The 23944-nt window shown below is 48.8% G+C and overlaps 1 protein-coding gene across 9 annotated transcripts in view; it reads right to left on the bottom strand.

Annotated features, from left to right (window-relative positions):
• Positions 1 to 23944, bottom strand: part of MDM4 (MDM4 regulator of p53) — a 62720-nt gene that overhangs the window by 5432 nt on the left and 33344 nt on the right. For 5 of the 9 annotated variants that reach the window (XM_029573880.1, XM_029573878.1, XM_029573877.1 and 2 more), the window contains 7 exons: positions 21335 to 21468; positions 18812 to 18861; positions 17727 to 17794; positions 13349 to 13451; positions 3022 to 3188; positions 2544 to 2705; positions 2254 to 2337 (listed from right to left, as the gene is read on the bottom strand). In XM_029573880.1, coding sequence (XP_029429740.1) covers positions 2254 to 2337; positions 2544 to 2705; positions 3022 to 3188; positions 13349 to 13451; positions 17727 to 17794; positions 18812 to 18861; positions 21335 to 21468 — 768 coding nt within the window. Of the gene's footprint in view, positions 1 to 2253; positions 2338 to 2543; positions 2706 to 3021; positions 3189 to 13348; positions 13452 to 17726; positions 17795 to 18811; positions 18862 to 21334; positions 21469 to 21596; positions 21657 to 23944 lie in introns of those variants that run through there. The other 4 variants (XM_029573883.1, XM_029573882.1, XM_029573885.1 and 1 more) reach the window with 4 other exon arrangements.

Raw genomic sequence — 23944 nt, 5'->3', positions numbered from 1 at the left:
CAGTCCAAACTCCTGGGATGTACCAGAGCTAACCTTACTTGGGATGGGATCTGGAGAGGCCTGCTCTGAGCACACCTTCTTCCAATCCACCAGTCCCCGGAGCCCTAACATCCAACCGATAATGCCTGGCGAAAGGAGGCAAGGACTTCCACGTAGCTGCCCTGCAAATTTCTTCTGGGGAAATCTGCTGACATTCAGCCCAGGTTGCGGCCTGTGAACGAGTCGAATGCGCCCGAATACCCAAGGGAAGGGACCTCCCTGCCAACAAATAGGCAGAATTAATGGCCTCCTTCAGCCACCTAGCAATGGTAGTCTTTGAAGCTACATTACCCTTCCTGGGACCATTCCAGAGAACAAACAGATGATCGGAAACTCGGAACCCGTTGGTAACCTCCAGGTATCGCAACAAAGCCCTACGAACATCCAGCTTCTTCAATTCCTTATAAAAAGGGTCAGACCTATCCAGGTCCAAAAAAGCCGGCAATTCAACCAATTGATTCAAGTGGACTGACGATACCACCTTAGGCAGGAAGGAGGGCACCGTGCGCAGAGACACCCCTGAATCCGAGAAAGGGCTCTCTACACGACAAAGCCTGAAGATCCGATAGCCGGCGCGCTGACACAATGGCCACCAAAAACACCACCTTCAAGGTAAGATCCTTCAATGTCGCTCTGCGTAACTGTTCAAAAGGTGCCCCGCACAAAACCTTCAGAACCAAGTTCAGATTCCAGGAGGGACAAGGCTGTCTCACCGGCGGGCGCAAATGCTTTGCCCCTCACAGAAATGAGAGACATTGGGATGACTTGCCAAGGACACCCCTTGAATGGTGCCACATAAGGAACTGAGCGCTGCCACCTGCACACGCAAAGAACTGCACGATAATCCCTTCAACAAACCATCCTGAAGAAAACTCAAGATTACCGGCATGGACGCCCGAGTGGGAACAACCTCCCTGTCTAGACACCAGGCCTCAAAGACCTTCCAAATGCGCACATACGAAATGGAAGTAGAAACCTTACGAGATTGCAAGAGGGTAGTTACCACAGCATAGGAGTAGCCCCAAGAACTCAGCCATTTCCTCTCAAAAGCCATGCCGCTAGACAAAAGTGCTCGACCTGGTCGAAAAAGACGGGCCCCTGATGAAGCAGATTCGGAACTTGGGGAACCGTAAAGGAGTCGCTATGGCTAGGTTCACCAGATCCGCAAACCAAGGACGCCGCGGCCACTCGGGAGCTATCAGAGCTACCTCTGACGGATGCAGCTCTATTCTGCGAAGAATTCGGCCGATGGTCCCCTCAGAAGCTCACCACCTCCTGGGAGGCGTAAATCGTGACCTGCAGGCACACTCTGCCGTCTTACAAACTCCCTATTTCTCTTTTTTTTTTTTTTTTAAATGACTTAACTATCCTGTCACCAAACAACCAGCTAGGCCCTAGCACAGACTGTAGGTTTGGCGCCTCCTCCAACTGCTGGAGACAGAAGAATACTGCCAGACTGTAGGTGGCACCAGCCTAGATAAGGCGGAGTTTTGTTTGATAAACTTCTGTCTTCATCTGCTGGGGGGGGGGGGGGGAGGGGGCGCAAAACCCAGGAGTCTGGACTGATCTGGGTACATACAGGGAACTGCTGGAGACAGAGAAATACTGAGGGACTGCAAGTGACTCACTGGGTTATGTACAGTGTCAGTGAGACTCTCTCTGTCTCCATCTGCTGGCAGGGAGGCAAAACCCAGGAGTCTGGACTGATCTGGGTACATACAGGGAACTGCTGGAGACAGAGAAATACTGAGGGACTGAGGGACTGCAGGTGGCACACTGGGTTATGTACAGTGTCAGTGAGACTCTCTCTGTCTCCATCTGCTAGAGGGGGGGCAAAACCCAGGAGTCTGGACTGATCTGGATACATACAGGGAACTGCTGGAGATAGAGAAATACTGAGGGACTGCAAGTGACTCACTGGGTTATGTACAGTGTCAGTGAGACTCTCTCTGTCTCCATCTGCTGGCAGGGAGGCAAAACCCAGGAGTCTGGACTGATCTGGGTACATACAGGGAACTGCTGGAGACAGAGAAATACTGAGGGCCTGCAGGAGGCTCACTGGGTTATGTACAGTGTCAGTGAGACTTTCTCTGTCTCCATCTGCTAGAGGGGGTGCAAACCCCAGGAGTCTGGACTGATCTGGGTACATACAGGGAATGGGCATCAAATACATCAGAGACATAATGGAGAAAATGTTGAAGAGAAGAAGGGTACCTCAGAGGCATCATCAGGATCAGCGTCGTCACTTAAGCACTGTGTGTCATCCAGCTCGTCCTCATAAACTGTTACCTTTATCACCTGCGAGGGAGGAAGCATGTTCATAATAACTAGGGGATTGCTCTCAATCTACAGAGGCAATCCCGCAGCTTCAAAAACGCCATGAAGCCAACATCTGAATGAGATGAGGCTCAGGCCCCTAATTTACTCCACTTCTCTTGCACTGCAGAGAGAAATGCCCTGAATTACTGATGCACTGAAAACTCTGCTGCTCGCTTCCCTCATACCTCTTTCCCATCTTTGCCTTCTCCACCCCCTCCTCCTTCCTCGCTCTCCTCTTCTGAGTCTCTGCTCTCCATCTTCACCTCCATGCTGAACTTCTCTGACTCGCTCTCATTCAGGAACCAGAGGTCATCCGTGCTGTCCGAGACAACGGCAGTGTCGATGTCCTAAGGGGGAAAGAACATTTGGCATGTGACTGCTCTGGGTTAGGCATGGCCTCCGCCTAAGGTCAGGTAAACTCTCCCTCCAGGCCTGGGATATGGGTTCATTTCTTTGCTTCTCTTGCCCACTGCCTCCCATACACATCTCAGGTACAGGGGGGTCCTGCTGAGATCTGGCTGCTCTCCTCAGTACCTGAAAATGTGTGTAGCGCGTATGAGACTACTGCATGACCTTGCTCTGCTCTCTCCTACTTAAGGGGTTCCAGGAGGGAGATTTGTCTGCTGAGACTCACATAGCAAGAGCCTGATCTAACTACTGTACCTGGTTTGTTGGAATATCTGTTGATCCATTACTCAAGGGCTCGTAATTATTTCTTAGGTTACCAACAAACCACCAGGGCAAACCTGCCACGTCCCACTCTTCAAATACCAAGTCCAGTCGGGGCTGCTTGCTCTGCGGCTGGCACTGCCCTTCCATCAGGCCATCATCTATAGTAAACAAAAGGAACCCTATTCAGGGACCTATCTGTTAGGTATACAGCACCCTTTACTGTCTGCAGTGAAGACCTTGCACTATAGCTTGATACTGTCACAATAACGAAATTACAAGTGGCTTGCCACAAGGATCAGCACTTTTCAGCATGCTTTTCAAGGGTATCTATCCCCATCGTGTAAAGTGCTAGCTGGACTGTGTGAGGGTTATAAAATATATGCAGACGATACTGGGTCTGAGACGGTGAACCTGTGCATGTCAACCATTAAGAGACTATTTTTTCAATAAGTTGTCTCTTAACCTCTCTAAAACACAGTGTTTGCTAATCCAGCGACCTCATGCTAAGATGCTACACACCTCAGTTTTGATTGATAACACCTCTTTTTCTCTTGATTCTTCTATTCGCAATTTAGGTGTATTAATTGACCCCACATTATCTTTTCAACCCCATGTTAAGTTGGGTTTCTTCAAACTATGTGTACTTTGTAGCCTCAAATATTTGCTTGATAATGGGCAAATTACTTACCTGATAATTTTGTTGTCCTTAGTGTAGACAGAGGGACTCAGGATCAATGGGTTATGCGCTCCCCTGCCAGCAGATGGAGACAAAGTCAGGTTTCAAAGCTGAAGTCACCCTAGATCCCCCCCCTGCAGTGACCTCGGCCCCTCAGTATTCTCTTCAAAGGCCACTGTGGACCTACTACCGAAAAAAACGATTAAAAACGGATAACCGTAACTGTACTCAAACACTGAGCCCCAGTAAGATTATAGATGCCCTGATCTAGGGACTGGATGACGGCTTATCCGTAATCTCTTGGAATCGATATCCACTCTACAGGTGAATCCTTAGCACCGTTCTTGGGCAGCCGTGGGCGGGATGCTGAGTCCCTCTGTCTACACTAAGGAAAATGAAATTATCAGGTAAGTAATTTCTCCATTTCCTAGTGTGCAGCCAGATGGACTCAGGACCAATGGGATGTACAAAAGCTACTCCCGATCAGGGTAGGAGGCTGCCCGTGGTCCGGTTAACACTGCCCTTGCAAAGGCTGCGTCCTCCCGGGCCTGAATGTCCAGGTGATAGAACCTGGGGAAGGTGTGCAAGGACCACCACGTCGCCACTCGGCAGATGTCAATAGGAGACAGCAGTCTAACTTCCGCCCATGAGACTGCCTGAGCCCTAGTGGAATGAGCTTTAACCTGAGAGGTAATGGCTTTCCTGCCTCCACACAGGCTCCTGTGACCACCTCCTTAATCCAGCGAACTATGGTAGCCCAAGAAGCTGGTTCGCCCCACTTCCTTCCACTGTGAAGGACAAACAGGCGGTCCGTCTTTAGGACCAGTTCTGAAACTTCCAGATACCGCACCAAAAGTCTATTGACATTCAAATGACGGAGGTGGTGGTATCCTTCCATGTCCTTGTGCTTATCTAGGGATGGCAACGAAAAGGTACTGGGGTAGGTGCCACTAAATTTTCCTCTCCCACGGATGACCCAGTCCTGGGGTTACTCAAATCCGGGGTAATTCCAGTTAAGGCTGTGGCTGACCTATCCTCTGAATGGGAGGAGCCAGGCTTAGCAAAGTCCGGGGAGGCCAATTCTCCCTGGGCTTCCTCACGGTGCTGACATAAGCAAGAATCCAGGTCAGACTCTGCAGCCCTGATATGACAAGCAGAGCAGAGAGAAAGGAGCTTATGTTTCTTGGCTGCCGGAGACATTGGCGATGTTAACTGCGTGTTTAGACGGCTCGTGCTTAAAATTTTATGCGCATAGATTTCAGGCGCCTATGCAGGCTGCAGTGAAGCACATGCACAGCCCGAGCAACCAGCTTTACTTGTATTCTGCGTCTAGTAAGTGGTGCATGCAAAGCCGACATGCACATGCACGTATTGAAGCTCTATGGTGGGCAATACAGGCACAAAAACACGCGCAAGATGGCACCACCACGGCCTACCACGCGGTAAGCCGACTAAGCCTAAAGTGGGGCCTAGCCCACCGGGGGGCCGCTCAACCCGCTCAGAAGACCATGTCCCCTTACCCCAACGAGATCAGGAATGATGTAGGTACAGCGCGCTGAGCAAAGAGACCAGAGGAAGTCTTATTGAAACTCCTCCAACGTCTCTGAATCGGGAGGAAATATTTTTTTTTAAACACTTACTGGGCTCAGTGCTTACCGGCTGAGTATATAGACTGTCTCTTGCTGCAGGGGGAGATGGCTTTGGCCGTCACCACCACCTTCTGCTTCCTGCACCTGCTGCCTTTTCAGCTGCTTCAGCAGCAAAGTCCACACCAGGAACAGACTACCGGACCAAGGCTCCCCTCTGAGGGATCTCTGAAATCACCTCAGGAATTCTCAATTGGGGAAGGGACAAGGAAATTATTCTTTACCTGCTAATTTTCGTTCCTGTAGTACCACGGATCAGTCCAGACAGTGGGGTTGTGTCTCTCTTCCAGCAGATGGAGTCAGAGAAAAGCTTGAAGGGTGCTCTCTTATAGCCTGGAGCGCCCTCTGTGTCCCTTCAGTACTGAGTATATGAAAGCAAGAAGAAATCATGGAACGGATCAAGTAAACCAACCTCAAACTGTAACTGTGTACAAGAATATTTTGATTAGAAATTGTAATGAGAACGAACTTGCAAAAGGAACCATTGGCAATACACGAACAGTCCTCATACTGTTAATCATTTGAGCTGATATTCAAAAGTGTGGACAGTCCCAAACCCCATATCTACTCTTAGGGTGGGCATCTGGACTGATCCTTGGTACTACAGAAACGAAAATTAGCAGGTAAGGAATAATTTTCTTTTCCCTGTAGGTACCTGGATCAGTCCAGACAGTGAGATGTACCAAAGCTTCCCTATGTAGGGTGGGCCCTGGATAGCCTGCTCAAATGACCTGAGCGCCAAAGGAGCCAAAACCCGATGATTGGAGATTTAAACGATAGTGACATGCAAAGGTGTGCAACGATTTCCAGGTAGCTGCTCTGCATATCTCCTGCGCGAGACTGCCTGGCTTTCTGCCCAGGAAGCTGCTTGAGCACAGAGCAAATGAGCCTTGATGCCCTCTGGAGGTGGCCGACCAGCACCAACGTACGCTGAAGAGATTGCTTCCTTTAACCAGCAAGCAATTGTGGTTTTAGAAGCCTTATTCCCCCTTTTGGGTCCGCTCCACAGGACAAAGAGATGGTCCGATAGGCGGAATTCATTCGTAACCTCCAGATATCGAATTAGGACACGCTTGACATCGAGCCGTCTAAGTTCTCTGGGATCCTCGTCAGGGAAGGATGGTAGTTCCATCGATTGATTCAAATGAAAGGACGAGACCACCTTTGGCAGGAAAGATGGAACTGTGCTCAAGGATACTCCCGGACACCAGGAAAACTGTCTTCAGAGTGAGGTCTGAGTGTAGCTCTTCTCAGCGGCTCGAAAGGAGGACCACCTAGAATCCGAACTCCTTTAGAAACTTGACTATATCAGGATGTGACGAAAGAGGAGCGCCATCCAGGTGACGGACGAGGGAACCAAGGGCTGCCACCTGAACCCTCAGGAAATTGTATACCAACCCCTTTTCCAGGCCTCGCTGTAAGAAGGATAGTATCTGGACTACTGAAGCGCGACGTGGAGATACACCTGTGGATTCACACCAGGCCTCAAAGACTTTCCACACCCACACGTAGGAGGTGGGTCAGGAGGGTCGAAATAACATCCTCCGGGTAGCCCCGTCTCCTCAACCTGCGCCTCTCAAAAGCCAGGCTGTAAGACAGAAGTGATCTGCCCAGTCGAAAAATACAGGACCCTGACGCAGAAAGTTGGGAAGATGTCCCAGGCGGAGAGGTCCGTCCACCGCGAGGTTGACTAGGTCTGCAAACCACGGTCTTCATGGCCATTCCGGTGCCACTAGAATTATAGGACCTTGGTGAATCTCTATTCTTCAAAGCATCTTTCCCACCAGGGGCCATGGCGGGAACTTGTAAAGTAGGTGGTTTCGTGGCCATAGAAGGACTATGGCATCTGCTCCTTCCGCGCCGTGCTCCCTTCTGCGACTGAAGAAGCGCGGAGCCTTCACGTTCTTTTGAGTGGCCATCAGATCCAGATGGGGAGTCCCCCACCGGGCGAAGAGGAGAGCCACTGCTTTCCTCCGGGATCTGTGTGTTGACGGCTTAAGAAATCCGCTTAGACATTGTCCACTCCTGCTATGTGGGACGCAGCCAGGCAGGAGAGGTGGAGTTCTGCCCACGCCATTACCTTGTCCATCTCCCGAGAGACATAGCAGCTCTTTGTTCCTTCTTGATGGTTGATGTACGCTACCGAAGTGGCATTGTCGGAGAGTATCCTTACGGCTTGGCGATGAACTAGGGGGAAGAAATGCTTCACAGCAAGACGAACCGCTCTAGTTTCGAGACGATTGATCGGCCATGTCGCTTGCACTGATGTCCATCATCCCTGTGCCGACTGCATTTGCCACACAGCTCTCCATCCGGAGAGGCTGGCATCCGTGGTGATGATCACCCACTGTGGGATCTCCACGTCCACTCCCGGCAGCAAGTGATCCAGACTGAGCCACCAGCTCAGGCTGTCCTTGGAAACTTCCGGCAGCAGAAGGAGTGCTTGGAACTCCTGAGACACTGGCTTCCAGTGGGAGAGTAACGCCCTCTGCAAAGGACACATATGCACAAAGGCCCAAGGAACCAAATCTATAGTTGAAGCCATTGAGCCCAGGACCTGGAGATAGTCCCATGCTGTGGGGAGTGAGAGGCAACGGAAGCGCTGTATCAGAGATAAGTGACCGAGCACGGTCTTGATGCAGGAAGACTTTGCCCAAATTGGTATCAAACCTTGCTCCTAAGAAGTCAAGCGCCTGAGAGGGAGTAAGGCTGCTCTTGGCAAAATTGACAACCCATCCGAGAGTGAAGCAACTGCAAGACTCTGTCGACCACCCGCTGGCAAAGGTCCAGGGACTTCGCACGAATGAGCCAGTTGTCCAGGTAGGGTTGGACTAGAATCCCCTCCCTCCGTAGGGCTGCTGCCACCACCACCATGACCCTAGTTGAAGGTGCGGGGAGCGGTCGCTAGGCCGAAGGGTAGGGCCTGAAATTGAAAATGTTGACCGAGGATTTTGAAGCGAAGGAAGCGTTGATGTTCCTTGAGGATGGGGATGTGGAGATAAGCCTCCGTCAAGTCCAAAGAGGCTAGGAATTCTCTGCGGTGTACCGCCGCTATTACGGAGCATAACGTCTCCATCCTGAAATGTGGGATCCTGAGGGCCCTGTTGACCATCTTCAGATCCAGGATTGGATGGAAGAAGTCTTCCTTTTTGGGGACGACGAAGTAGATGGAATAATGGCTGAACCCTTGCTCCTTCGGGGGCACCGGGAGGATGGCTCCTAAGTCCATGAGCCGGTCAAGCATCTGACGTACTACATTTTGTTTCTTCACTGGGCCGCAGGGAGAGAAGAGAAACCTGTCCCTTAGGGGGTCGAGCAAATTCTAAAGCAAAGCCGTGCTGTAGAATATCCAGAACCCATCAGTCTGAGGTAATTTTGACCCACTCCTCGAGGAAGAGGGAGAGACGTCTCCCTATCCTGGGGGTCGAACAGTGGGCCAGCCATTCTTCATTGGGAAGACTTGGAAGAGGCTGTCTCGAGCTGGTCTTCGACTGCGAAAGGAATGAGACCAGGACTGCGACCGTAAGGAAGGAGGTTTTTGAGAGGCCGGTCTTGACTGTCAAAAACACCGCTGACCCCAGAATCGGCTTCTAGTAGAATTGAATGTCCTGGAGGTCCGAGGACGATCCTCCGGCAGCTTATGCACTTTGTTCTCTCCCAGGGGTTTGATGAGTTGTTCAAGAACCTCACTAAACAGTAATTTGCCTTTGAAGGGGAGAGATCCCAGCTGAGTCAGACGAAGAATCAGCCGACCAATTACGGAGCCAGAGGAGACACCTGGCAGAGACTGCTGGTACCATTGATCTGGCCAGGACGCGGAGTAAGTCTTATAGTGCATCCGCTCCATAATCTATTACCGTCTCTAGGTGTTCCGCCTGTTGCACTTCCTCTTGTGGCAGGTCTTGAGCACTGAGCAGTTGTTGGACCCATCTGAGACCTGCACGCTGCATTAAAGAGCTGCACACTGTGGCTCTTATCCCCAAGGCTGATACCTCAAAAATCCTTTTGAGGTAGACTTCGAGCTTCTGATCCTGGAGGTCTCGGAGGGCAGCTCCACCCGTGACTGGGATGGTAGTCCTTCTTGTGACAACGTTACTGACGTGTCTACCTTGGGGACTTTGAGGAGTTCTAGGAATTACTCCGGCAGAGGATAGAGCTTGTCCATAGTCCTTCCTACTCTCAGACTAGACTCTGGCAATTCCCATTCTCTGGATAGCAATTGAAGGAGCATAGGATGAAACAGAAACATTTTCGCTGGTGGATGCATTCCGGCAAGGACGGGGTCCCCTTTCGTGGCCTCCATATTGGTGCCAGGTGGATCCTGTGGAGCCTCCATATCCGCTAGGACATGGGGGATGAGAGGATGAAGTTCATCCTTCTGAAACAGGTGTAAGACCCTAGGGTCATTCCCCTTCCATTTGCATGTGAGAAGTCAGATCATCTTGGTCCTGGTCCAGCCCCAGAGCACCCTCGGGAGAAGTATCCGGATATGGGATCACCCTGACTCGGGAGGATCCCTGAGGAGATGAGGTGGACTGCAGAGGATCGGTCAATCATCTTAGGAGGAGGGGGGCCTGAAGATGCATCCTGGTGCTGTTCCAAACTGGCCAAATAAGCATTGTGCAAAAGAAGCACAAAATCCACTGAAAAAAGGCTGGGGGTGGAGTTCCCGAGTGAGGAATTGCAGGAAGGTCCCCTGGCATTGCCCCCTGGCCCGGGTGGTTAACCGGAGTTAAAACCGGTGGGGAAGGAGAAAAACCACCGTCTGAATCCTCATTTGGCTGCCTAGGAGCGCCCGGCTCTGAAAACAAAATGGCCGCCATTCCCACGCTAGACGGGATCGGGGCCGGCCCCCCAGTGAGCAATCGCTTCTGGGAGCGCAAAGTCAAATATCCAGCCGGCCTCGAGGGACCCTCCCCGCTGGGGAGGCACCTTGAACAAATGCCTTCGCGGGAGAGCCGCGTCCCGAGCTCTCCGCAGGCAGTGCTGAGCGCGGCATGGGGGACGGGAAAGTCTGGTAATAAATGAGAAACACCCCCGGAGCCTGGCAGGAGCGGGTAAGAGAACCTCCACTCAGAAAACGACTTGGCTTTTTACAAAAAGCAGAGGAATGTCGCCTCTCTGCTAGCACTGCCCCGAGGAAGGCGGCTTCTCAGGGCAGCGTGCCGTCGTGAGGGGGGAGAGGTTGGACCACCAACATTCACCCCTGGAAGTCAGAGAAGCCTGAGAAGGAAAAAGTACAAAAACTTACCAAATCTACTCTGAAAAATGCCAGGTAATACTGCTACCAGTTCTGCCTGCAAGTTTGGAAGTGACTGAGAAGCCAGCAACCCATTTTTTTTCTTAACTCGATCCATCCAGACAGTGAAAGAATTTAAAAAGGAATGAGAGAGAGAAATCTAAACTTCTATCCTGCTGTAGCTGAAATGGGGAACCGCATGTTCTGCAACCTTCATCTGATGGAGTCAGAGAAATACTGAAGGGATGCAGAGGGCGCTCCAGGCTATAAGTGAGCACCCTTCAAGCTTTTCTCTGACTCCATCTGCTGGAAGGGAGACACAACCCCCACTGTCTGGACTGATCTGGGTACGTACAGGGATCTTTAGGTATCACCGAAGAAGAGTGGGGCTCAATCTTTTCTCCAATATAAAAATAGAATTTCTTGTTCCAAAAGGTACAGCAATCCCCATAGGGAAAGCATGACTGCATCTGCTGGAGACGGAGAAATACTGAAGGGCTGAGGTCACTGCAGGGGGGGGGGGGGCATCTAGGGTGATGTCAGCTTTGAAACCTGACTCCGTCTCCATCTGCTGGCAGGGAAGTATAAACCCATTGGTCCTGAGTCCATCTGGCTACACACTAGGAAATTTCGATTTCTGTAGAGTAGTAGTATCCTCCCCATTGTGGATTATTTTAACTCCATTCTTTTGGGTCTACCAGCAGTTACCTTAAAGCCCCTTCAGCTGCTTCTGAATGCTGCCACGCAACTATTTGCAGGCATTGATAGATGTGACCACATCATTCCTACTCTTATCGATCTACATTGCTCCAAAATGCCAAGCATATTAAGTACAAGGTTGCTCTTATTACCTTTAAACTGATTTATTCTGCTCTCTCTCCCTAGGGTAATGGTCTGTTGCGCCTCTACTGCCCTACATGTTAGCTGCGCTCATCCCAGAAGGACCTTCTGGATGTGCCCTCACCACTACAATCCAGGTTGTGCTTTCTCGGTTGCAGCTCATATCCTTTGGAACTCATTTCCCTGAATCATTGAGAATGGCAGACAGTGTAAAGTCCTTCAAGATTTCTTTAAAAATATGGCTAGACAGGCATTTTATTAGATCGTAAGATTTTTTTGGATTTTGTCTTTTAATTTGTCTGTTATTTTTATGTTCTGTATATGTACAAGACTTTATGCCTGATAAAGTAACAATACCCTGTGCGCCAGTGTGTGCAGAGCGAGTATCCCATGCCAGGGAGATCAGTGCAGAGCACCAAGCGCCACTTTACTTCTGAGGACGGCTGGCACTGTTGGAAGGCAAAGCTTTCTGAATTCTGTAAATGTCCGTGGATGATCTTCCAGAGCGAGAGCCCCCAGCAGCACCAACTCCATGCTCACTTTTCAAAACATTTTACTACCTAACTTAGGGAGTTAACTAATAAACCCCCTGCTTTTTAAACCTTGCCCCACTGATAAGCCAAATTTACATTCCTACCCTAAATTTGCAAGGCAGTCAAATTTAGCTAATGAAAAGAAGGTCCAGTTCCAGGGGTACTTAAAAGCCCTAAGCTTTCTGAGATCGCTTCGCATGCCATCTGCTTCCTGAGGCGTCTCCGCTCCATGGCACAAACCTTTCCTATTCATTTTCAATGCTGACCCAACTACATTTAGGTGGGCAACCCCAGCTGTCAATTTTTGCCCAGCTAGATTTAAGGGAATTTTCAGCCGAAGACCTAGGTTCAGCTAAAAATTCTCCTAAATATACCAGGCTGAACCAGTTATCTTAGCTGCTGAGCAGGTCTTTGAAGAGTGACTCCATCCTTACATAGTACATGACAGCGTCTATCCAGTCTGCTCACTTATTACTTTACACATTACCCAGCAACAAAGGCAAAAAAAGTGCAGCTCGGGCCATTGTTAGGGGAGCGAATCGGGGTGACAGCCCCAGGACTTGTGCTCAGCACAGAGTGATACCCCCTCCCCTGCCAGCACTCTTACCCATGACTATCTCTGCCTTCAAATGTCAGATGGCAACTGGCAGAAAAGTGCTGTCTGCTCTCCTGTCACCTGTGTGTGGGCATGGAGGGGGGGTAACTACCACAGTGAGGGTCAGAGAGGATGAAAAGCAGGTGGCAGGGGGAGAGGAGGGCACCAGGATAGTAGGGGGATGTGGGGGCAGCAGTGGTTCCTCTCTCTCCCTCTCCCCCATCCTTCACGCCCTGGTGCTTTTCCCAGGCCACAGCGATTGCAGAGGAGGCAGTTACAGGTAAGAGAGCTGCTCTCTTACGCACCCTGAGGACTGCACCATGACTTGGCTCTGGGGCTGCAGGATTTGACTATCACAGGCAGAATATCTGGCCATAGCAGTATACAGCATCATAAAATTAAGCTTTGCTGCAGGGGCCTGGACTCATGCAGGGGCATGGGGTAAAGGCCAACATTTGTCTCCTCTGTGCTGCATCTGAGCACTGGCACCTTTCTTTCTAGAAAATAAGCACAGACCAAGGAACTACCCCAGCTGTCAGCCACACAGCAAGAGCATTCCTTATCATCCTCATTTCTACTTTACCAATTCAGAAGATGAGCAAACACCATCCCCTGTTTAGTTCCCAGTCCTTCCCATGTTTATCCACAAAGCTTTGTAATAATCTAAATAGCCATTAGGACCAGCATGGCCTCTTACCCAACATCCGGTCTTCTAGATCGCCTGCCAAACTTGCCTGGTCTGCAAGTATCTGCATTTCCTGGGCGTGGCTCTCTGAGCCCTGAACTTACCCTCTTCAGAATGCTGGCGTTTGAGCTGGGAGCCGGACAGCACTGCAGCGTCCCCGTCGCCTGCTGCTTCTGAAGCAGGGAACCCTCCCTGCACTGCTCTCTGCTGGGAAAGGCGAGAAGGAAAAACCAAGCATTAGCACGACAAGATGGTTCCCGGGCAAAGCAAGGGGATGTAGCAGTTCCACTCCAGAGCACCAGCGCCATTTAGCAAGGACTGCGTCTAACCGCTCAGGGAATGGAAACAAGGGACGAAACAAGGAGGATAGAAAGAAATAGTTGATATGATTTCTTCAGGCATGACGACTGCTTCACTTTCACACTGAGCCTTGTTGTCAGAACGAGGTCCATGAACTTAACCCAAGAGCCAGCCCGCTTACTTCATTCCTCAGCAGCCCTGCGAGTAGATGCTGCTACAAACCTACGGGCATTACACACTGGGAATTATGAGAAAGTAGAAGGAAACTGGGCAATCTTTGTGCACGCTGAAATGTACAGGGCCCTCCCAATCTCCTGCTCACACAATAACAGCAGTGTATAGTGCTGCTTCACATTTTGGGAGCTATTTTCTCTAAATTTTGAATAATTTGGATATTCAAAATCTAAGCAGGACAGCCCTGCCTCACAAGTCAAAAAGAGCACAGAGTGCTTAAGAATAATGCACAGGCTGAGAACCTCAACAGCTGCTGTGCAGGCTGAAAAGGAAAATTGGTTCTTACTTGCTAATTTTTGTTCCTGAAGTACCACAGATCAGTCGACTCCTGGGTTTTGCCTCCCCTCCAGCAGATGGAGACAGAAAATTTCGCAGGCACTGCCTCTTAACCTGGTGTGCCACCTGCAGCCCCTCAATATTACTCAGTACCCAAGTATAAAATATTTAACAAAACTCCTTATAACTCAATCCTATAATATTCCCCAGAACGAGCAGAGGAAAGAGTAAAATTCATAACTGAGAATTGTTACAAAATTTGGAACCTTTCTTGAAAAGACTAATGAGAAACCTATGCCATGCTTCAAAACTCTTCAGAATTATTATAGTAAACAGACCTAGCGGACTCTCCAAAACTCCTCTCCACCACCGGGCGGGACTCTGGACTGATCCGTGGTACTACAGGAACAAAAATTAGCAGGTAAGAACCAATTTTCCTTTCCCTGTAGGTACCCGGATCAGTCCAGACTCCTGGGATGCACCAAAGCTTCCCTAACCGGGGTGGGAGTGCGAGAGTCCCGCTTGAAGTACACTTTCACCGAACTTTTACTGGGATTACCATATACCACAATCAGACCGCTGCAAATACTACAAAACTCAGCTGCCAGAATACTGACTGGAGAAAGCAGGAGAGATCACATCACCCAAACACTTGCAGATTTACACTGGCTCCCAATAGAACAAAGAGTACAATTCAAAACACTATGCACAATTCATAAACTGATAAATGACGAAAATGCTGACTGGCTAAACACGGCACTACGATTACATGTCCCCCAAAGGAATCTCAGGTCAGCCAATAAAGCACTGCTAACTATACCCTCAGTCAAAACAGCAAAGTTGAGCCAGGTTAGAGAGAGAGAGCACTATCTTTGGCAGGACCATTACTATGGAACACACTACCACTCATGAAAGATCTAAAACTCTTATTTATTTATTTATTTATTTTGGGTTTTTATATACCGGCATTCGGGAACGCAGTCCCATCATGCTGGTTCACATAGAACAGGGGTTCTATGTGAACCAGCATGATGGGAAAAAAAAAAATCTTCAAGAAAAGCCTAAAAACTTGGCTCTTCAAAAAAGCATTTCACAGTGAAGGCGCTGAATAGCAACAAATAAACACAGCTGAAAGTCACCTATAGATATAAAAATAAAAACTGATTTTATTACTCATAAGTAAATATTAAATTAAAAACAGTATACACATATATGATTATCCAAACAATCATATAAATGGTAACCCCAACCCACTTATCAATTAGAGTACACTTCTGAACTATGTAACCGCAAATATTGGCACACCATGGATAACTTAGAAACCAAACCTATTTCGTGCCTAAATGTAAACCGTTGTGATGGTACATTACTAAATGACGGTATAGAAAAGCTTTTAAATTAAATTAAATCTGCTCCAAGTCCTCTCCAAACAGAAGTTTGCTCTTGAAAGGCAACGCTCCCAGCTGAGCTTTAGACGAGTCGTCCGCTGACCAGTTTTGCAACAAAAGAAGTCTCCTAGCCGAGACAGATATCAATGACCGAGAAGACGTGCGAATGAGGTCATACAAAGCATCCGCCCCCAAAAGCAACCACCACTTCCAATCGCTCCGCCTGTTTAGACTTCTGGAGTGTCATATTCCTGTCACCTTGCAACCGCTGCACCCATCGCAAACTAGCCCAGAGCATACAGCTGCTGCAGACAGCCACCCAGATGCCCAGCACCAACACCTCAAAAATCTTCTTAAGATGCACATCGAGCTTCCTGTCCTGCAAATCCTTCAGAGCTGCTGCGTCAGTTACTGGAATGGTGGTCCCCTTTATGACTGCCGAGACCGAGGCATCCACCTTCGAGAGCTCCAGAATGTCTTTGGGCAAAGGATAAAGTCTGTCCATGGCTCTGCTCACATTAAGGCCAGGCTCTGGAGTGTCCCACTCCCTGACCACCAGCTCTTTCACCAACCTGTGAAAAGGGAAGGTCTTGGCTGGACCTCTCAAGCCGATCATGACCGGATCCCCTTCCTCCAGGTCAGCCTGCTCCTGCAGAACAGTTATTCCCAATTCCACTAGGACTGGCAGGATCAGGGGCCCGAGTTCCTCCCTTTGAAACATCGCTTTCCATTATTGCGGCCTTTTCCACATCCTCCTCCGGACCCTGTGGCAAGCGAGAAGTATCTCTGTCGGGGAATCCATTCCCAGATGGCAAACCATAATCCAACTCCTTTGAAGAACCCTCCTTGGTGGCCCCTGTCCCAGAAGGATCCAGGATCCTCTGAATCCTGGTGGCTCCTGAAAATCTGGACATTTTCCTGGGGGGAGGATGTGTCATCCTCCGCTTGGAAGACGGCCACTCCAGGGCTTTACTAGCCAAATAGGCTTTATGCATCAATAAAACAAACTCTGGTGAAAAAGGGGAGGACCCTCCAAATCCTGCTCCAGAAGATCCTGCTCCTCTTCCAACAGGTCCCCAGGGGCTCCCCGGGTCTCCTCTGCAGACAGATCTGCCAGAGATCCCCTCCCCCTGCTGCAGCTTGTGCCATAAGCGCGAAGATATCCAAAATGGCCACCGTTCCCGCGCTCAGCAGGAATGGATCAACGGCCTCCCATGCTGCAGCTTTAGTCTCGCCAGACCCGCTCTGCAAAGTCGATGCCACTGCGGTCTGCGGTTCCCCCCCACCGACGTGCCCTTCCCACCAGGGAAGGCAGAAGAACAGCGGCTGGCTCTGAAAAGGCGCACAGCAATCTCTCCTCACGCAGCAGCAGCCATGCGGCATGGCTCGGCACCAAAACCGACCGTGCAGCACACACCGAAAAGGAGACGCGTTGGGAGCCGCAACGGGATAATGCAGCTTGCCTGGAGCCCTTCTGCCACCAACGGGACTCACCAAACATTCCCCGTCCTTTATTCTATTTTCTTTTTTTTAATAAACTTTATAACAGACAGAAAACAGAAACTAAGAGCCTTATCTGCAGGGTGGCAGAGGCTTCTCGCAAGTCTCCTGTGGGTGAGGGAACTGGACCACTAGCTGTCATCCCCGGCATGGATCAACGAGCTATGGAGAGTCTCCAACCTCTGCTCGTCCTCTTCTGAAAACCAGGAGGGATGGTCCCACCAGGACCTGCCAACCTCCTAGGAGGGAATTTCATCTAATCTATCCTCTTCTGGTTCTTTTTTTTTTTTTTTCCCTTAGATACAGAACTGCAGGTTTTGCACCTCCTCCATCTGCTGGAGACAGAGAAATACTGAGGAGCTGCAGGTGGCACACCGGGTTAAGAGGCAGTGCCTGTGAAATTTTCTCTGTCTCCATCTGCTGGAAGGGAGGCAAAGCCCAGGAGTTTGGACTGATCTGGGTACGTGCAGGGAACCTGCATGTGGTGATTTGTACCTGCCCAGGGCTGGGGATGCATGACACTTCACACACTGGCAGCATGATCCGCTAAGAAACACAAACACGGAAGGTGCAATCCAGAGTTGCTAAGAGGAGGAAGAGCTACATCCCAATGAAAGACAAATCTCAGAGAAGGTATCTCGGTCGGCTCTGTTCCTGCTCTGTGGACTCCAGAGAACTTTCCAGGTGTGCTAAACTGAAGCCGATAAAGGGCTCTGGAAGTCCAGGACAGGCAGGTACAGAGAAGGGGCCACTCTGTACAAGGTAACAAATAGACCTGTTTTACCTTCGGCTGGTCCTGGCTGGGGTTACCGATGCTCTGATCTTGGGTGAGAGTAAGCGCCTGGGCAGCATCTGTATTGCAGGTAAAAGAAAAAGAAACCTTCCCTGGTAATAACCATTCTCACATCACAAAGGGGGAGGTTCACGTCAGGCACCCGAGCCAGGCCCAGCAGCAAGCACGAGGGCAGAGGGGCTCCTTGGTGCCCACTTCCTCCCCATCAGCACGCTGACTTGCCAAGCCTGTCTCGGTGCTGTAACACACACACACCCAAGCGCACACACAAGCGAAGGGACAGGCATTTTACTGCTCAATGCAAATGCTTTCCTCCAAATTCCACTGAGGCAGCAGAGCACCTTCGGCAAAAGATGCACAGCCTGAAGTGACCTATAGCCAGAGGCAGGGAAAGTTTGGGCTATGAATGTAATTAGCCACACAGCATACAAAGTGATTTTGTCCCCAGAGACGCCCCTCATCAGTCAAATGCTGCCCCCTTCCTGCCTCCGTGAAATGTGACAATGAGGCATTCTTATTAAACAGACTTCCCAGGAGTTTATAGCTGTCGAATTTCCATTTTTCTCTAAAAAGAAATTGGAATCTCATCACTTCACGGATCAGTCCAAAACCTTGGTAATATCTGAAGCGGGGCACATGCTTGCGTGTGTCTGTCTGATGTTATCTTTCTGCTCCTGGGTACCTGCCTCACTTTGTAATTCATACCTCCTTTGTGAGTGTCCCCCCGTATACTGCCGGGAACAAGTGATTCTTACATGGAAGGACGGTATATAAAACACTCAAATAAATGAAATAAATGAACCTGGGGATAACCAGCAGTGCAAAAGGCACAGCTGGAAATTTCAGCTCTGCCGACTCCAGATCTTAAGTACTTGTGCAAGTCAAGCACACAGGCAACAAAGCTTGCTCGGTCTCAAAACGCTAAAAGTGACTGCCATTCCATTCAACACATTCATCATCTAGCTGTGTTACACAAATATATCGCAACCACTGCTGCAGGCAGCCCACCACCTCATCACGTTAGGCCTGTTAATTCCAATAAAGCATGCTGTACTCCCACAGACTGCACAACCTACCTGCACTGGCTGTCGCGGTTAGGTTCTTTCTCAGCATGTCATACAGGGGGCTACAAGAGGGAGAACAGACCTTTAGTACAATCACTTGCAAGCCTGCTCCCTTGTGAAGTTACAACTGCCTGTAAAAGCACCTTGCCACCCGCCAGACAGCCCCCCTGCCTGCTCACCGTGCAACATGTCACAGCAAGCCTCAGACCATACATTCCACCCCATACTCAAACCACTTTACAGAAGGCGAGGGGAAGAGTTATCAGACGTTTACATAAAACGTAAGGCACACGATCGAAGGCAGGGCGACTCAAGCACCTGAGAAGGGCTCGACACCCTAGTGAAGCATGATTGGGTGAACCTTACACTACTCTAACTGCCTCGACCTTGGCTGACACTGAAGCTTTGTGATGTCACATCAGTGCCTTTGCTTGGCTGTCACAACATAAGGACATCTAATCCCACTGCTGCTTTCAACCAAGAGAATTCACCACCAATCCCTAATCCATCTGAGAGCCAGCCCTCAACAAACGGGCAGTACTGCATGCTACACAAGTTCATTATTTCACCGTGTAGTGCACAGGGACTGGACAGACTAATCGGTTATGGTACAGCCAGAAGCACCTATGCACCCCAGGCCTGGCGACACAAGTCAGGGCTACCTTTATTAAGAGCTCCTTGAAAATGAATGCTTGAGTTCAGAAAGACTCTCTCTGCCCACATCCTGGAATCCATTCCCCCACTGCCTCTGATTACTAAAGATATCTACACTGCTACGCTTAATTCTCCTGCATGAGCTCTGTATTGCAACACTTTGGATAAAGACAGGAAACAGAGAATATGATTAAATGGTCAATTTTCTCAGTGGAAAAGGGTAAAAAGTGGAGTGCCTCAGGGATCTGTACTTGGACCGGTGCTTTTCAATATATTTATAAATGATCTGGAAAGAAATACGAGTGAGGTAATCAAATTTGCAGCTGATACAAAATTGTTCAGAGTAGTTAAATCACAAGCAGATTGTGATAAATTGCAGGAAGAACTTGTGAGACTGGAAAATTGGGCATCGAAATGGCAGATGAAATTTAATGTGGATAAATGCAAGGTGCTGCATATAGGGAAAAATAACCCTTGCTGTAGTTACACAATATTAGGTTCCATATTAGGAACCTAATACCCAATATTAGGTTCCATATTAGGAACCTAATATTGTGTAATTATAGCATGGGTTATTTTTCCTAGGAAAAAGATCTAGGCATCCTAGTGGATAACACATTGAAATCGTCGGCTCAGTGTGCTGCGGCAGTCAAACAAGCAAACAGAATGTTGGGAATTATTAGAAAGGGAATGGTGAATAAAACGGAAAATGTCATAATGCCTCTGTATCGCTCCATGGTGAGACCGCACCTTGAATACTGTGTACAATTCTGGTCGCCACATCTCAAAAAAGATATAATTGCGATGGAGAAGGTACAGAGAAGGGCTACCAAAATGATAAGGGGAATGGAACAACTCCCCTATGAGGAAAGACTAAAGAGGTTAGGACTTTCCAGCTTGGAGAAGAGACGACTGAGGGGGGATATGATAGAGATGTTTAAAATCATGAGAGGTCTAGAACGGGTAGATGTGAATCGGTTATTTACTCTTTCGGATAGTAGAAAGACTAGGGGGCACTCCATGAAGTTAGCAAGTAGCACATTTAAATTAATCAGAGAAAGTTCTTTTTTACTCAACGCACAATTAAACTCTGGAATTTGTTGCCAGAGGATGTGGTTAGTGCAGTTAGTGTAGCTGGGTTTAAAAAAGGAATGGATAAGTTCTTGGAGGAGAAGTCCATTACCTGCTATTAATTAAATTGACTTAGAAAATAGCCACTGCTATTACTAGCAACGGTAACATGGAATAGACTTAGTGTTTGGGTACTTGCCAGGTTCTTATGGCCTGGAATGGCCTTGGTCTGACCCAGTATGGCATGTTCTTATGTAAGTATTTAAAATATTTCCCACCTATCATGCATTCTCAGTGGGTTAGTTGTTAACATTCATAAAGTTTACATAGTAAAGCTAACAATAATAAAGACAATGCAATATGACCTAACCTGAGTAAGGCCAATAACTGATGAAACAGCCTGGAACCTGGCAAACACACGTTTATCATCCCCAACCCTCAGCTTCCCACATTTCTAGTATGTGATCCGCGTAGCACAGTGAAACTATTAAGTGCATACTGTTAGAGTACTAAGCACTTTATTCATCTGACTGTAATTTGTGTAGGAACAGAATATGGTACAAAAAATTAATTTTGTGTTTTCCTTCAGAGGCAGTCCACATTTATTTCAATCAGGATTTTAACTGGTTTTCATACAGATTCACTCGACCACAGGAACAAGGTATTTGCTTACAAGTCAGCTGCTTTTGCAGGCTTCTCTGAACTAAAGGAGAGCAAACACTAGGTTACCGTAATCGGTTGACAAATGACACCCTACCGTACTGTCAAGACAATGTTAGCTTGGTTTCTCAGAAAGCAAAGATGTCTTACCTAGGATCCTTCACAGAGAAACTCTGGATTCCAAGCAGCAAACCCAGCTCATCATCCCCACAATGAACTATGTGCTGCTGTTGTTTATCATAAAGTTGCTTTAACATTATATACTGTCCCAGGTAATGCATGACCTGCAGGAGGGAGAGACACATACCCTTTATATACTGCTCCAAGAACATGTGACCTTCAGGGAGAGACAGACACACACACACACACACACCATTATATGCAGTCCCAAGAAAGGAAAATCGGTTCTTACCTGCTAATTTTCGTTCTTGTACCACCACAGATCAGTCCAGACTCCTGGGTTTCTGCCTCCCTGCCAGCAGATGGAGACAGAGAAAGTCTCACTGACACTGTACATAACCCAGTGTGCCACTGCAGTCCCTCAGTATTTATCTGTCTCCAGCAGTTCCCTGTATGTACCCAGATCAGTCCAGACTCCTGGGTTTTGCCTCCCTGCCAGCAGATGGAGACAGAGAGAGTCTCACTGACACTGTACATAACCCAGTGTGCCTCCTGCACTCCCTCAGTATTAATCAGTACCCAAGCCAAAATGATGTCAAATGCACCCTGTACTAAGAACTTTGAATTCTACCTCCCACACCAATCAGGAGGGAGGGGAAGTTGGAAACAAAAATGCAAACTCATTCCCACGAACAAATAGAAAAACATTGAGACCATCAACAACTCTGCATAATATACAAAATATTGGTACAAGCAGAGCACTCTTCTCCCTCCAATGGTCGGGTCTCTGGACTGATCTTTGGTGTTCCAGGAACAAAAATTAGCAGGTGAGAACTAATTTTCTTTTCTTGTTCATACCCAGATCAGTCCAGACTACTGGGATGTACCTAAGCTCCCCTAAACAGGGTGGGACTTTGAGAGTGTTTTACGAGCAAGACTCTCACCAAAGCCCATGGAATCCGGAGCCCAGATATCCAAGCGACAATGTCTGGCAAAATCGTGCAACAACTTCCAAGTTGCTGCCCTGCAAACCTCCTGCAGAGACACCTGTTGGGACGACCCCCGAGGTCGCTTGAGAACGAGTTGAGTGAGCTCTTAAACCCTCATGCACAGAGCTACTCTTACAAAGACAATCCAAGCCAAAAACCTCTTTTAATCAATGTGCAATCGTAATTTTTAAAGCTTTGCACAGCACAGAGGTAATCTGTTCTCCAAAAACCATTAGCAGCCTTAAGATACCTTACTAATGCCCGCCTTACATCCAAGATGCAAAGCTCTCATGTGAGGCACAGACAAATCCAAATCTGGAAAAGCCGGAAGTTCCACAGTTTGACTAAGATGGAGCACCGAAACAACTTTTGGCAGAAAGGAAGGCACCATGCATAACCATACCCCAGATTCTTGCGCTGTGCACAAAAGGATCTCAACGCAAAGCCTGAAGCTCCGAGATTCTCCTGGCTGAACAAATAGCCACCAGAAAAACCCTTCATGGTATCCCTCTGCAGTGGCTAAAACAGAGCTTCATACATTCCTCTAGGCACTAGTTCAAGATTCCAAGAAGGATAGATCTTGCTTCCCGGCGGATGCAAAGTCTGCGTTCCTCAAAGAAAACATATCACATCCGGATGCACAGACAGAGGATATCCCTGAGAAGCCATCAGCTGCTCCAAATGACCTTCTGCCCAAAGAATCAATTTCTGGGTCTCCTGAACCACTGCTCGTCTCTTGGTTCCTCCCTACCGGTTGATGAAGGTCACTGTCATTGCATTGTCTGACAGAACCCACATGGGACAGAGGTGTAATGTGGCAGAAGGGCATGCAACGTAAAACGCACTGCTCTCATCTCTAACCAAATAATAGACCATGATGCTTCCTTCTACCACTGGCCCTGTGTTGACTGATCCTGACACACTGCCCCCACCCCCAGTCAGAAAGGCTGGCATCAGTGGTGACTATCACCCTATCCCGAACCTCAAATTCCACACCATGCTCCAGACTGGCACAAATAAGCCACCATGGAAGACTGTCCTGCCTTACACCTCGAATGGAAGGGGAAGTTGAAACTCCTCCAATAACAGATTTCACCAGGAGAGAAGAGCTCTTGGAAGAGGTCGCATAAGTACAATACCCATGGCACCAGCTCCAACGTCACTGCCATAAAGCCCAGGACCTGTAAATAGTCTCAGACCCTGGGCATTGAAAACCCCAACAGGGGACAAATCTGACCCTGTACCACCAGCACTGAAACACTCTTCCTTTCCGTGTGTCGAACCAAGCCCCCCTCATACTCCAGGTTTTGAGAGGGAATGAGATGGCTCTTTGCCAAATTTACAATCCAGCTCAGAGACCTTAACTGCAGCAGTACCTTCTGCACCGCCTGCTGAAAAAGGTCCTCAGACTTTGCTCAAATGAGCCTGTTGACTGATACAGATGCACCATCACACCTTATCTCCGTAGGGCCGTGCCACCCACACCATCACTCTGGTGAACATCAGGGCATCACTGCAAACCCGAAAGGAAGGGCCTGAAACTAAAAACGTTCAAATAGGATCACGAACCTCAAGAAACAAACTGGTGGTGCTCAGACTGATGGCCTCTATCAAGTCCAGAGATGCCAAGAACTCTCCTTTTGGTACTGCC

This window comes from Rhinatrema bivittatum, chromosome 12, assembly GCF_901001135.1.
Source record: "Rhinatrema bivittatum chromosome 12, aRhiBiv1.1, whole genome shotgun sequence".
Lineage (NCBI taxonomy): Eukaryota > Metazoa > Chordata > Amphibia > Gymnophiona > Rhinatrematidae > Rhinatrema > Rhinatrema bivittatum.
Note: the sequence above shows the minus strand (reverse complement) of the source record. Positions and strands in the feature narration are given on the sequence as shown.